At 43.0% G+C, this 12,347-nt stretch overlaps 1 protein-coding gene across 1 annotated transcript in view; it reads left to right on the top strand.

The window, feature by feature from the left end:
- Nucleotides 1-12,347, top strand: part of CPNE4 (copine 4) — a gene marked incomplete at its 3' end in the record, with an annotated part of 335,804 nt that overhangs the window by 311,763 nt on the left and 11,694 nt on the right. The window contains exons 11-12 of the mRNA XM_084247517.1: nt 3,170-3,303; nt 11,582-11,636. Coding sequence (XP_084103643.1) covers nt 3,170-3,303; nt 11,582-11,636 — 189 coding nt within the window. The remainder of the gene's footprint in view (nt 1-3,169; nt 3,304-11,581; nt 11,637-12,347) is intronic.

Here is a 12,347-nt window from a genome sequence, read left to right as displayed (position 1 = left end):
TAAAGACTGGGTTCATTTCATGTGAAAAGCTTAAAATGTCCAAAGAAAGAGGCTCAATGTTTGCTTCCAGCCTTTTCCAGCAACAGCTCCCAGTTCTGGGGATGTGGTGGCAGCAGGAAGCATTTTGCATCCTTACTTTATAAGGCTTTGTAAAGCTGCTCCCCAGCTCTGCTTAATGATGAGAGAGGGGTCTCCTGGGCAGAAGGGGAGGGCCGGCGGTGGGGGCCTGTTCCCAGGCTGCGCGCTGAGGAGATTGGAGCACCTGCCCAGGCCACAGGCTGTCCTAAATGCTTCGCTTTAGAAAATGAAAACTTACAGCTCAGGGAGCTCGCAGGCTTCCAGAAAAGCAGGCACCAGCAGCCACCTCCACAAACTGGCATTTTTCAGTCATTTTCTTGCTTTTATTTCTCAACTTAATTCCATCTTTCACTGCCTCCCTGTTGCTTTTTAAAATAAACCTAACCTTTCGCTCTGCTCTCTTTCCACTAATGCTAACATTAAAGAGCACAGAGAAATCTTGGTAGAAGGCCACCTCCTGAAGATAGACCTTTTATCTTCGGCTACATCGGGGAGACTTTAGGAACCATCATTTAGCAGAAAAAAAAAACTTTCAGCTACCATGTCCTTAAGACTGCCATTGCTGTCTCATCCCATAATAAAATACTTTTTTGTTTTCAGCCACGGAGACCATAGAAAGGGATCGGTGGTAAAGGTCATTGGTCACGGTCATTTCCTTTTGCACTAGGTAAATAAAGTTTAAGTATAAACTCCCCAAAGCTACATCAGTATCTCCTGGCCTGGAATAGGCCCACCCCATTGGGAAAGGAAGACACAGACACAGAGCTTGTCTGGGGGGAAAAGCCAATTGCCCACCAAGACGTGTCTGCTCCACACCAGCCTTATCACTCTGGTCCTCACCTTGTTCCTTCCTCAGATATGGTCTCCTCCATCCCTGAAGAGATTCGGCCACAACCTTTCCCTAATGGCAGCCAACTCCATATCCAGTATGTGACCAAGTCCTGTTCCTTTCCTGTTCCCTTGACATCTTCAGCCACCATCCCCTTCTCACCACCAGCACTACCCTACCCAAGACTGTTAAGTGTAAAGAATCGTCCCTAGCCTGAGGGGGAAGAGTTGCTAGAAACAAAATGACTTGGTTGGGCCAGGACGAGGGTAAGGCAAGAGAGGCTGGCGGGATGCAAAATATAAGGAGCCTTCATTCTCAAGAAAGAAAAAGAAAAGGAGGGGTTGTCAATAAATGACTGTTAGCCTGTTCCTTTTGCTCTTCTGCTTGCTTTGTCTGTGCGGGTTATACTGCACAGGGGTAACCTTTTTTCCCATCAACTTTATTGCTGGACTTCAGAGGCACTAAGAGAGCACATGATACCTCTTCTCTGTTTTTCCAGAATTTCCCAACTTAATCCAATGGGATATCCCTCTTATATGTTATAATGAAATTTTGCCAATATTATAAAATAACACATCCCAACCATGAGATCATAAGAAAAAAATAAAGACTTTCTATCGTTAATGAGTGGATTCTGTTAGACCCCAAAGAAAAAGAAGATGCAATATGAACATCTCCTTTCCCCGTATAACTGCTTTCATTTTAATCCCTAACCCTCCCCCCACTAAATTTAAGGATATTTGGAGAGTGTTTGCTGGGTTACCATTTATTTAAATAAAAATGTTGTTGGAAATCAGAAGTAATTTCTTTCCCATTTGTAGACACCCCCCCGCACACCCCAGGTTAGGTATGTGATTGTTGTCCATTGTTGAGTGAGTCAACTTTCATTTAGACAATGATCATTGCCAGGGTGGGGGAACTCAAAAAGAAAATTAGAGTTCATTCTCCTGCACTGTTGGTGGGAATGCAAACTGGTCCAACCACTATGGAGAGCTGTGTGGAGATTTCTGGACCTACTAAACATAGAGCTTCCATATGATCCAGCAATTCCACTCCTAGGTATTTACCCAAAGGACACAGAAACATCAATTCCAAAGAACACCTGCACCCCTATGTTTATAGCAGCACTGTTTACAATAGCTAAGCTTTGGAAACAGCCCAAATGCCCAAAAATAGATGACTGGATCAAGAAGATGTGGTACATATATACCATGGAATATTACTCAGCATTCAAAAAAGATAAACACATGCAATTTGCAGCAACGTGGATGGCGCTGGAAGGGATCATGCTCAGCGAAATAAGCCAAAAAGAAAAAGAAAAATACCGGATGGTCTCACTCATAGCAGGAATCTAGAAAACTTAAATAAGGGATCAGGAAAATGAATAACTATAAGAAAGTGAAAATCAAAATCAACAAAAAACTATGAACCAGAGACACTTTTTGGGGGGTGGGGGCCGGGAGGGGAGGGATTGGTGTCAGAATGGGGCATGTGCAGTTGTATGGGGGAATATAAAAATAAAATTTATTATTTAAAAATAAATAAATAAAGTTTGTAGTTCTAGAAAGATGGAAAAAAAAAAAAAGAAAATTAGAGTTCAAGAATAATGACAACTTTGGTATAAGACAGAGGTTTGCCTTCTCTGCTTCCCGCGCACGGGCCCAGGCATTCAAGGCATCTTCTCTGTTACAGGATGTCCTGACCAGAGCAGGAACCAAGCACTGAATGCCTTACACTGAGCTGAAGAAAATGTATTATAAGCACTTCAACAACATAACTGCAATTTGCCACTCATGAAAATATGGCAACGGCGCTCTTACATGGACTGCATCACTTACACAGAATTTTGTTTTCAGAAAGTCTACCTGTGGCTTTGTCAGGACGGAATTAGCCTGTCTGGAGAGCATGGGAGCCTTATCTCAGTGAATTAGGATACTGGGTGGGGGTGGAGGGTTAGGAGCACAGATGCTGGACCCTTCGCTTGCTGCTGGTGATTGCATCAACAGGACTTTCTGACCCACAGGTCAATCTCATGTTCTGCTTCGGACAGAGGAAGGGAGAGCATTGGGGGAGAGGGAGATTAAAGATGACAGAAATTGCCTCGACTAAGTTAATAACTGGCATTAAAGCTCATTCATCTCTTCTCTAACTTTCGGCAGGGTATGAAACAAGCAGCTCTTTCCATCTCAGACCTTGTTCTTCTGGTGACATATCACGATTCCTATTAGATTCATTTGCCTGAAATCTTATTTTCTCTTCCAGGTAGCTATAGATTTCACTGCCTCCAACGGAGACCCTAGGAACAGCTGCTCCCTGCATTACATCCATCCCTACCAACCCAACGAGTACCTGAAGGCCTTGGTGGCTGTGGGGGAGATTTGCCAAGACTATGACAGGTAGAAACTCCTGGTGGGCTCTGCTTTTATCTTCTCTCCATGGGTCCTGATGGTCCCTGGCCAGTCCTTGGCAGAGAATGGAATTTAGATGTAGCAACTTCTCAGGCAGAGGCTCATAAAGTAATAAAATAAAACTAGGCCTTGAGCTCTTAATTCTGTCCATGCCTGGAGGAACTGAGTTTGTGCAGTGTTCGCCTTGGTCACCAAAGATAATCCTTTCTCAGCTTTCTTCTCTCAGTAAGTTTGCAAGATCCTGAATAGTGATTTTGTTGCCTTTTTGTAAAGTGTTGAGTCTGTGCCTTGCTGCTCAATGTTTGGCCCATGGACTAGCAGCTTAGCTTCCCCTGGGAACATGGAGTCCCCAGGGGGGACTGACCTACTCAATCAAAATCTGCATTTCCCCAAGATTCCCAGTTGCTGTGTGCCTTTTGGTGTTTGCAAAGCACTGGTTCCTTAAGTAATAGGCATTTTTAACACAAGAGGAAAACTTGTGCAGGGGGGTTAAGTAATTCTTGCACTGCCACAGCCAGAGACGAGGCTTGACCCAGATCTAGTTCATTCTACAGCTGAACTTGTAATCACTGTGTTGCACTCACCCCCAAAAGCCTTAGGACCTGTATTGGAGGGTGTGTGTGTCTATGTGTTTATGTGTGTGTGTAAAAAACAGGATTTTGCAATCAGATCAGCATTATATTTATCTTGACGTGCTGGTAAATATTGACCTTTCCCACCAAGAGGATTCCCTGTAAGAAATGATTTGCATAAAGCACATTAAACAATGTATTCTGCCTTTCCAGATTGAGGTGAAATTCTTCATGTGTTTGTTCAGGAAGGTTTTTTGAGGTAAAACCAATGTAAATATAAATATGGGTAAATCTCAGTTGACTCCCTGGTGTGATTATAAAACAAAGCTAGTTAATAATGAGCAACTAACTGATATTTTAAACCAGGAGAATAAAGAAAGTGGCTCTACCCTGCAGGGTGAGAAATTTTATGGGAGAGGCATGTTTCTGTTCTTTCTAGTTTCACAGTGGTGATAACCATAGTAGCTGTTACCCCAGACACCATAGATGATGGCACAGCCCAGTGGCCAGAGAATGCAGGTGCCCTTCCTACCAGCAAGTCTCTGAATGTGGCTTGTTCATCGCCAGTCACTCAAATGTCTTGAGGGCACTTGGAGAGTGAATGAGCAGATCCTCAGAAGTCAGAGCCTTTAAACATACAGGCCTTGCTCACATAGCCCCCTGAATGTTTAGAAGACACGTTAAGTGACACTCCTTACACTTAACCTTGACATATTGGCTGTGAAGATAACTTGAATTTCAGCTGTGATTTCTTCAGACCCAGATACATGTAGGATTCCTAGAGAGTTTTATTCCAAATGGAAGTTTCTACCAAGGGGAGAGAAGACAGACAGCTGCACCTCCACTGCCAGAAACAACTTCTCCAGGCTTCCCCAAGACCATAAGAGTCATTTTCTTGCATTTCTATCACACACACACAATCTAGTGTAACAGTGTGTCCATGAGAGAAAAGAATGAAGGGAGAGAATATTTTCAGGATTCTGAAAAACAGTTAAATGTTAAAATGCTCATAAAAGTGATAACGTAGTTTCAAAACCCTTAAGACCTCTGTCATCCAGCAGATGCTTAATTACAAAGTGGACTCTGACTCAGCAGGGGAGAAGGTGGTGTGATAATGAATTGCAAAGAGCAGGTTGGGTTATCTAGAAATGAAGATGCCCCCAGCCAGGGTGCTCGCAACAGCACTGCACATTTACTGGGTGGCCAGGATGGAGCTGCTGTGTCTCTGCTTCGTGCTAGCCTCACGCGCAAGATGCAGATACCGCATGTGCATCCTTTAAGGCTGTTCTCCTTACAACATGAGCCCAAGTCTTGGGAGCATTTTTAGTTCCACAAAAATACAGATTCAATATAAAAATAAGATATGACAGCTTAGGGGTTGTGAAGAAACATTGTGAATGAATCTTTTTAAAATTCTACTAGGAATTTTAAAATAATTTGATAATTTGTTATCAGCCCCAAATGGCCCACAAAATCAGGTTTCTTCAGCTCAGGAGAGAGAGAATGAACAGAGCTCAGCGTTAAAGTGACCAAATACACAAGTACCTAAGGAAGGAAAGGAAGATTGTGAAGCCTCTGGGTTCTTTTGAAAGACTCCCCTAGAAGGACTCAGCGTGCAGGCTGCTGGCTTGGAATTGACAAGGTAGCAGGTTCTCGCTTGTGTGGGTGGATAGACAATAGACAGGCAGAGTCAGGAAATTTCAAGTCGGGCCTTGGAATTAATTTATTCTCCCAATCAAAGTCAGCAAGGTTGATGCTCGAAAAGCAACACTTGCCTAAAAACTGACAGGAGGCAGCGTGCCCCCTCCTGCAGCGACATGGGGGGTTTTAATCCCCTGGAGCCTCATAAATGACTCCAGCCTCTGACAGGCTTCTCCTCCCACCGCTTACAGCCGCTGCTAACACATTGTCACGAGGTGGCCCACAGGGTAGAACTGCTCGAGTGAAGTGGCAAGCACCTCTCGGGGTAGCCTTGCAGGGATGCTCCCCCCAAAATATAGGGTTGGACACCCCAAAGGCAATCCCACCGGCCTGCTCTGACCCTCCACCGGTGAAGGTGACACCCCCCTCCCCCAGCCCCTGTGAACATCCTGCGTCCTGGGGCTGCTTGAAGCCAAGTCACAGCTGCTCCCTGGATCCAGCAGATGCAAGTCTCTGGCCACTGCCATGTCCTCTGTTAAGAAGCTGGTCTGCCCACTGTCCAGTGCGGGAATGCAGGACACAGGCTGCCATTATGTGGGCAGGGCCTCCCAGCGTGCAGACTCCTTCTACTGTTATGCCGAGGGTGGTGCTGGAAAGCGAGGTAAGAACTGAGACCAGTCTCGGGTGCTTTGAGTGTAGAGGATCAGGTTAGAAATCAGAAAACAGGTTGGTGCCACAGTCCTGCCTCCTGTCCAGCAGCGCCCATCAGTGGCAGTCACACTGCAAATTGCAGTCACTCAGGAAGCCTAAAAGTTTGCTGATGCCTGGGCCTCACCCCCAGAGACTCTTTCTGGTATATATCCTGGAAACTGGATTTTTAAAAGCAAATATTTTGTTATCCTTTCTTTCCTTAGGAAAAAAAGTGTCTCAATTTGACACTTTTATTCTGTAAGAATGCACTGGAAAAATTTTGAATGTTGATACTATTATTTCTATTTTTTAAGCATTTCCTTTTTCTTGAGCAGCATCACTCGTACCAGGGAATCAGGATTTTTAATTCTCATGAGCACTCGGGGTTGAGACCCAAAGTTGGTCCTCAATGACTGAAGATGGAAGCAGCACCCACTGGCCCCCAAGCATCTCACTGATGCTAAAAAGACAGAGAGAGATTAATAAAGCATTCTCCTCCGGTGGTTTACAACCTCACAGGAGATTGGTCAGGGCAGCTTTGGGGGAGTAACCTATCCTTTGTAAGGAGGAAGGTGGCACAGGCAAGGCTCCTGGGAGGGAGAATTCTGGGCTCATTAGAATTCTGCTAGTTCCATTCTTTGCTGTTATTAGAACACAGATGGACTTAGCCTCATTATTCTGAATCATTAGGCTAGACCACCCCCCTGAAGGCAGAGCCCACAGGAACCAGAGTAAGCACAAGGAAACCGGGACGGGGGCTCTGGGTTCAGCGCCCAGCCCTGCCACCTCTGCTCTCCTGAGGTTTGCCTCCCCTGGGGTTCCTGGATTGCAAATTGAAGATTTATCTTACTTCCTTTACAAAGCATTTGTAAGGATTAGACATAGAGCAGCCGGCTAACGACAATAAAGTGGCTCTGCCTATTGTAAATTCAGTACCCAGAAGCTATTTTCTTTAATATCCTTAATTTATGTATTTGGTTTTTATTTTTCTCAGTTTTATTGTGAAATAACATGATTCAATCAGTTCAAGTTTAAAGCATCCAACATGATTTGACTTACATTTATTGTAAAATGATTACCATCATAAGTTCAGTTACCTAGCTTCTCCTATAGATACAATAAAATGAAAACAAAAGCAATTTCCTCCTCATGATGAGGGCTCTTAGGATTTACTCCCTTAACAAATTTCCTGTAACCACAGAGCAGTGTCAGCTATAGTCTCTGTGCTTTCTGTCCTAAGAACTCATTTGTCTTCTAATCCCTCGATTTATTTTTTAAAAATATACTGAACACAAAAAGAACTCAGTAGCAGATCTGAAAGTCATTTGAGACCAGTGACCTTAAAAATATTTTGCTCTGAGATGATAAAGCATACATTGTATTAAAATGAAGCATGATGTAAAAAATATATAAAATAATAATAATAAAATATTTTGCTCAGGGCCTCCCTGGTGGCACAGTGGTTGAGTGCTGGATTGCGCAGCTGCCCGCAGCCTCTGCAGCGCTGGTTCAATCCCCGGCCACTGGCAAGGGTCCCACATGGCGCGCAGACCTCTCCTGCCGCCCGCTGCTCCCCTCAGCAGTGTACTTCATTAGTCTGCCTATTCTGTTCCCCGCTCTGGCTCTGGTGAATTCTCTCACCCTCCTGCACTTCTGCATATACCCAGTGCTTGTATAAATAAACAAACAAACAAACAAACAAATAAATAAATAAATAAATAAATCTTTGAAAAATTTAAAAAATATTTAAAAAATAAAAAATAAATAAATAATAAAAATATTTTGTTCATATACCCCTAAAAAGAATTTTATAAAAACATGTATACCCCCAAACATGTTTAGATTAAACTCTAACATTTCCATCATGAGACTAGTGTTGTAAATATGGATATTTGAAAAGAAAACTCTTACGTAACTCTTGTGAGTGCGTGCAGCCAAATCTGAACATCACAGCTCTCCAATACCCACCAACACCCATTTAAAACACATAGGAACAAGCTCTTCAGTGTGAGTAGAGAATTTTAATTGTTTCTTCTTTTTTAGGAATTCCTATTTCTATTCTCTTCCCTCACCACCACCCCCCACATTTTATCCAGATGTAACTTTAAAAATGGATCTGGAATGCTTTTGTTGATCATCATATCAAACATTTCTGTAGTAAAAATATGACCATACATTTTTTAATTTCTAATATCCAAAATTTTCTGTGATGAAAAGATTCAAAGCATTTTAAAAATATCTTCTGGTTGAGTTTTTATTACAATTATTATGAGTTCATAATTGATCAAAAGAACATATATAGTGGAAATATCAGTCCCTGTTTATTGCCTATAAAAAAATTAAAGTCCTTAATGAAATAGAGAGTAGGGTTTTTCCCCATCAGTTTACATATCTGTAAATGAATGCTACTGATTACTAGAATGAGACAGTCTGTCAATTATAATATAATATTTTTTGTTTTTATTAACCTAAATGCTAATAAAACTTTTTTTATATTAAAAAAAGACCATGGTAATGGAAAGGGTTTGACCACCACGATCCCTGAATGCAAAAGGATTCATCTTCTAGTGAATCACACACTTAGAATTGTCCCTTTATTTTTCACTGCAGAGTCTTTGCACTCTGGAGCATGGTGCTATGACAGTTGAGATTCAGTTGGGTAAAGGAAAAGGTTACTTGTGAAAGAGAAGGTGTGCATGGAGACCAGATCTTTCCATCACAGGTGTTCCAGGACATGACTGCCCACAGAGAATACAAATGGAAGTAGAGAACCCAGACACTGATTTCCTTTACAAAAAAAAAAAGAAGAAAAAGTCATGCTCTCTTATGCCCAAAAGGGCTTTGCATCGCATGTACCCCAATTTTAATATCAGTGTCCTGGAGAACAATCTCTATTAAATGTCTAGGGGTTCTGAAATGACATTTTGCTCTGTTAGTGGCCATTGCTCTTTGGATGATGTAATTTGCTCTTACTTTTATTAATCTCTTGCTTTAGCTCATCTTCCTCAACAGGGAAGGTAAAAATGGTGGTTGATAATGAATCTTCCATCTGGACAGCATTTGACCATGACCATTCCCTAAGCAATTCATTATTTGAAGACCAGGGGCTTTTTGGTTGTATTTCATACTATTTCATTCTAGTCATCAGCTATCTTGCTTTTACCAGTGTGGTGACATGCCCCCGAAGCTTCCAGACTGGCAGTTTCCACCACTCATTTTCCCAATAGTGGCTAAGTGGCCCCTTTTATTCAGTGCTGAGTGGCTCCAGTCTCGGTTTCTTTGAAGACTTGTCCTCATTGCTGCTTATATAAGACTCCCTCTGCCTCGTTTTATTTTTAATCAGAAAGAATGGATGTTTAATCCACTTCAGAGTGGATGTTGCTGAGGTCTGAAATTCTTTTCTTTAGTATGTTTATTAGTTAGAGGCTTTGTGGTGGCTAACTTCAGAGAATAGATGCCCTCCTGGCTCATTAATTATTCCTCTGTAGGTAAGACCTGTTCCCTGACTGTTCACTATGGGAAACCCCATTACATAACAGGACATCAGGGTCAGCAAACTTTAGGTCCCCAAGGGTGACTTAGAAGATGTAAAAGGAATATCATTAAGGCCCGAATACTGGTTGGATGATTAGAAATGGATGGAATGTTAGAACCCGCTCCCCCCAACAAACCAAAGGGGAAAATAAAGAGTGTGGGCCCTCTTAGGTTTCTCTGTTTCAATTTCTGAGCTGTCTCTGAGTTGGAAGAGCCGGAACCCCTCATCCACCCAGAAATCTTTCTTCCAGATTTAACTGGAAAGTACCTCTGAAGCCCCCCTCACAGATTCCTTCCTTGGTCTTGGTTAGGGATGAATTGCTGAGGTAAAGTATTTCAATATTTCCAAGGACCAAAATTATTTTTTTTCTCAGAGCTGTAGCTGATCTTCTGTTAGCTCTAATGATTTTCTATGTATCAGCATTAATGCCATATCTAATACATGCTAGCCATAATGTACCCCGAAGCTCATAACTATACAACCAAGAAAAAAGGGGAGAGCTAGATTTCCTGGAGAAATTAGACTTTGATCTCAGATAATCCTGGCTTCTCTATCTCTCCCAGCCCCTACCCAAATTTGGTCACCTTGGCTGTGTTTTGATGACGTTTTATAAAAACCATCAATGGCTACTAATGACCTCTAATCGGTTAGGTGGTGATGGATGAGAGCCTGGCTTTCTTACTTTCTGTATGCGTCAGAGAATCCAAGCCAAAGGATGTTTATGTGACTCTCATGGGTTTTCACAAGAATTCACCCTTTTTATGTAGCACCATCTAATGATTCAATTGATGAGTTACTTATTCATTAAATATTTATTGAGCACGCATTCTCTGGCAAGTATTATGCTGAAGGCAGGGACAAGGGGAAATTTGGTGCAGGGAGGCAGCAGGGAGGTAAAGGTAGGAATGTAAAAAATAGTGTTCCTTTGAGTTCAGAAGACAAAACATGTAAGCAATTTATGGATGCTTCTATTAGATAAAGTAATGGACATAAGTCTGCAAATGGAACCAGATTCTGGCAATTAGCACCTTCTATGCTTTCCAAAGCTCCCATCGCCTTTTTTTTTTAAAGAATATTTATGCATACAAGAACTGGGGTACAGGCCAGAGGTGCAGGGGATGAGAGGATTCACCAGAGACAAAGTGGGGAGCAGAACAGGCAGACTGACTGAAATACACTGCTGAGGGGAGCAGCGGGCGAGTCAGGAGAGGTCTGCAGCACCGTGTGGGTAGCTCCCTGACCGGGGATCAAATTCGTGCTGCAGTGACTGCTGATAGCTTCATAGGTTGCGTCTTAACCCCTTGAGCCACCAGGGAGGCCCCTCCCATTGCTTTTTAAAATCCCCTTGGACTCAAGTTTGGATTCAATCCGACACTAACAAGCAGCGTGGTCTTAGACAAATTGCTTTACCTCCCAAGGCATTGCTCTATCTGTAAAATGGGAATAATTGTCTCTCCCTATAGAGATTTAAAGAGATAATATATATGAAAAATCCCAACACAGTCATAGGAGTTACTTGATTCATGATCACTTTTCAAGGGAAAGAGAAGATCAGAGTAGGGGCATTTTATTCCTTGGTATCAAATCCAGCAAAAAAAAAAAAAAAAAGAAGGGAAGAAGTTACAGACTGATGTCTGTGATGAGTTTGGGGGTGATGTCTTGATTTTCATTATTTGTGCTATTGTGATCCCGTTACCCCAGATAATCAAGAGGCATGAGTCAGCGTTAGGCATAGCAACGTGTCCTAGCAAAGTAATGCAGGTTCAGGTTTTTCTTTCTCATTAGATGAGCACATGAAGCAGCATTTTTTTTTTCATTTTTATTTCAGTGACAAAATGTTCCCAGCCTTTGGGTTCGGTGCCAGGATACCCCCAGAGTACACGGTGAGTGAGTAGAAATGGGGTCATCTTTCACTTGGCTGTAGCCCCAGGGTGACTTGGGGTTCCTTCCCAGGAGTCTCTCTCTTTGGGTTCTTGATGTAAGGGCCTACTTATATCAAGGATGCAAAGAGTCAGAAATGGTCTTCAGAACCAGTGAGATTGTACTCCTCAGAGCCTGTCTTTGATGGACCCCAACCCCTTGGTATTCTGGAATGCCCGTGAAGGGGCCTGTTACTGTCATGGATGCAGATACGGTCAGAGACTGAGCAGGCACCCAGGAAGTTCATCCCCAGTAACTCACAGTCTGTCTGTTCAGGTCTCCCCTAGAGAAGATCCTCTGGGTGATGCCAGCTGTGCCGTCCATAGCAATGAGGTCTGCAGACTCCCCCTCCGAGTCTCTGCACACCAGTCTTGGGTGGGAGACACAGAGAACCATTCTAGCTTAGAGAACTGGGGAGCTAAAAGACTGCTACAGAGATATTGGAATCCTGTTTGATTTTGATACTGCCTTCTTGTGCCACAAAGAAAGGGTATTCTTTGAGAGACATGAGCTTCTGTGGAGCCGAGGCCCTCCCCAGTGGTATACCAGATGCGCCTGTGGGACAGTCTCACAGGGAACTCAGCTCCCCCAGGTGGGAGGGCCTTGGAGGGCCCTCTGAGGTCCAAGCTTAGTTCGAGCAATTCTGCCCAATCATCGATTTCTCGTTGGCCTGT

Source organism: Talpa europaea (assembly GCF_964194135.1).
Source record: "Talpa europaea genome assembly, chromosome: 11".
NCBI classification, from domain to species: domain Eukaryota; kingdom Metazoa; phylum Chordata; class Mammalia; order Eulipotyphla; family Talpidae; genus Talpa; species Talpa europaea.
This window is presented reverse-complemented; position numbering and strand designations above follow the sequence as displayed.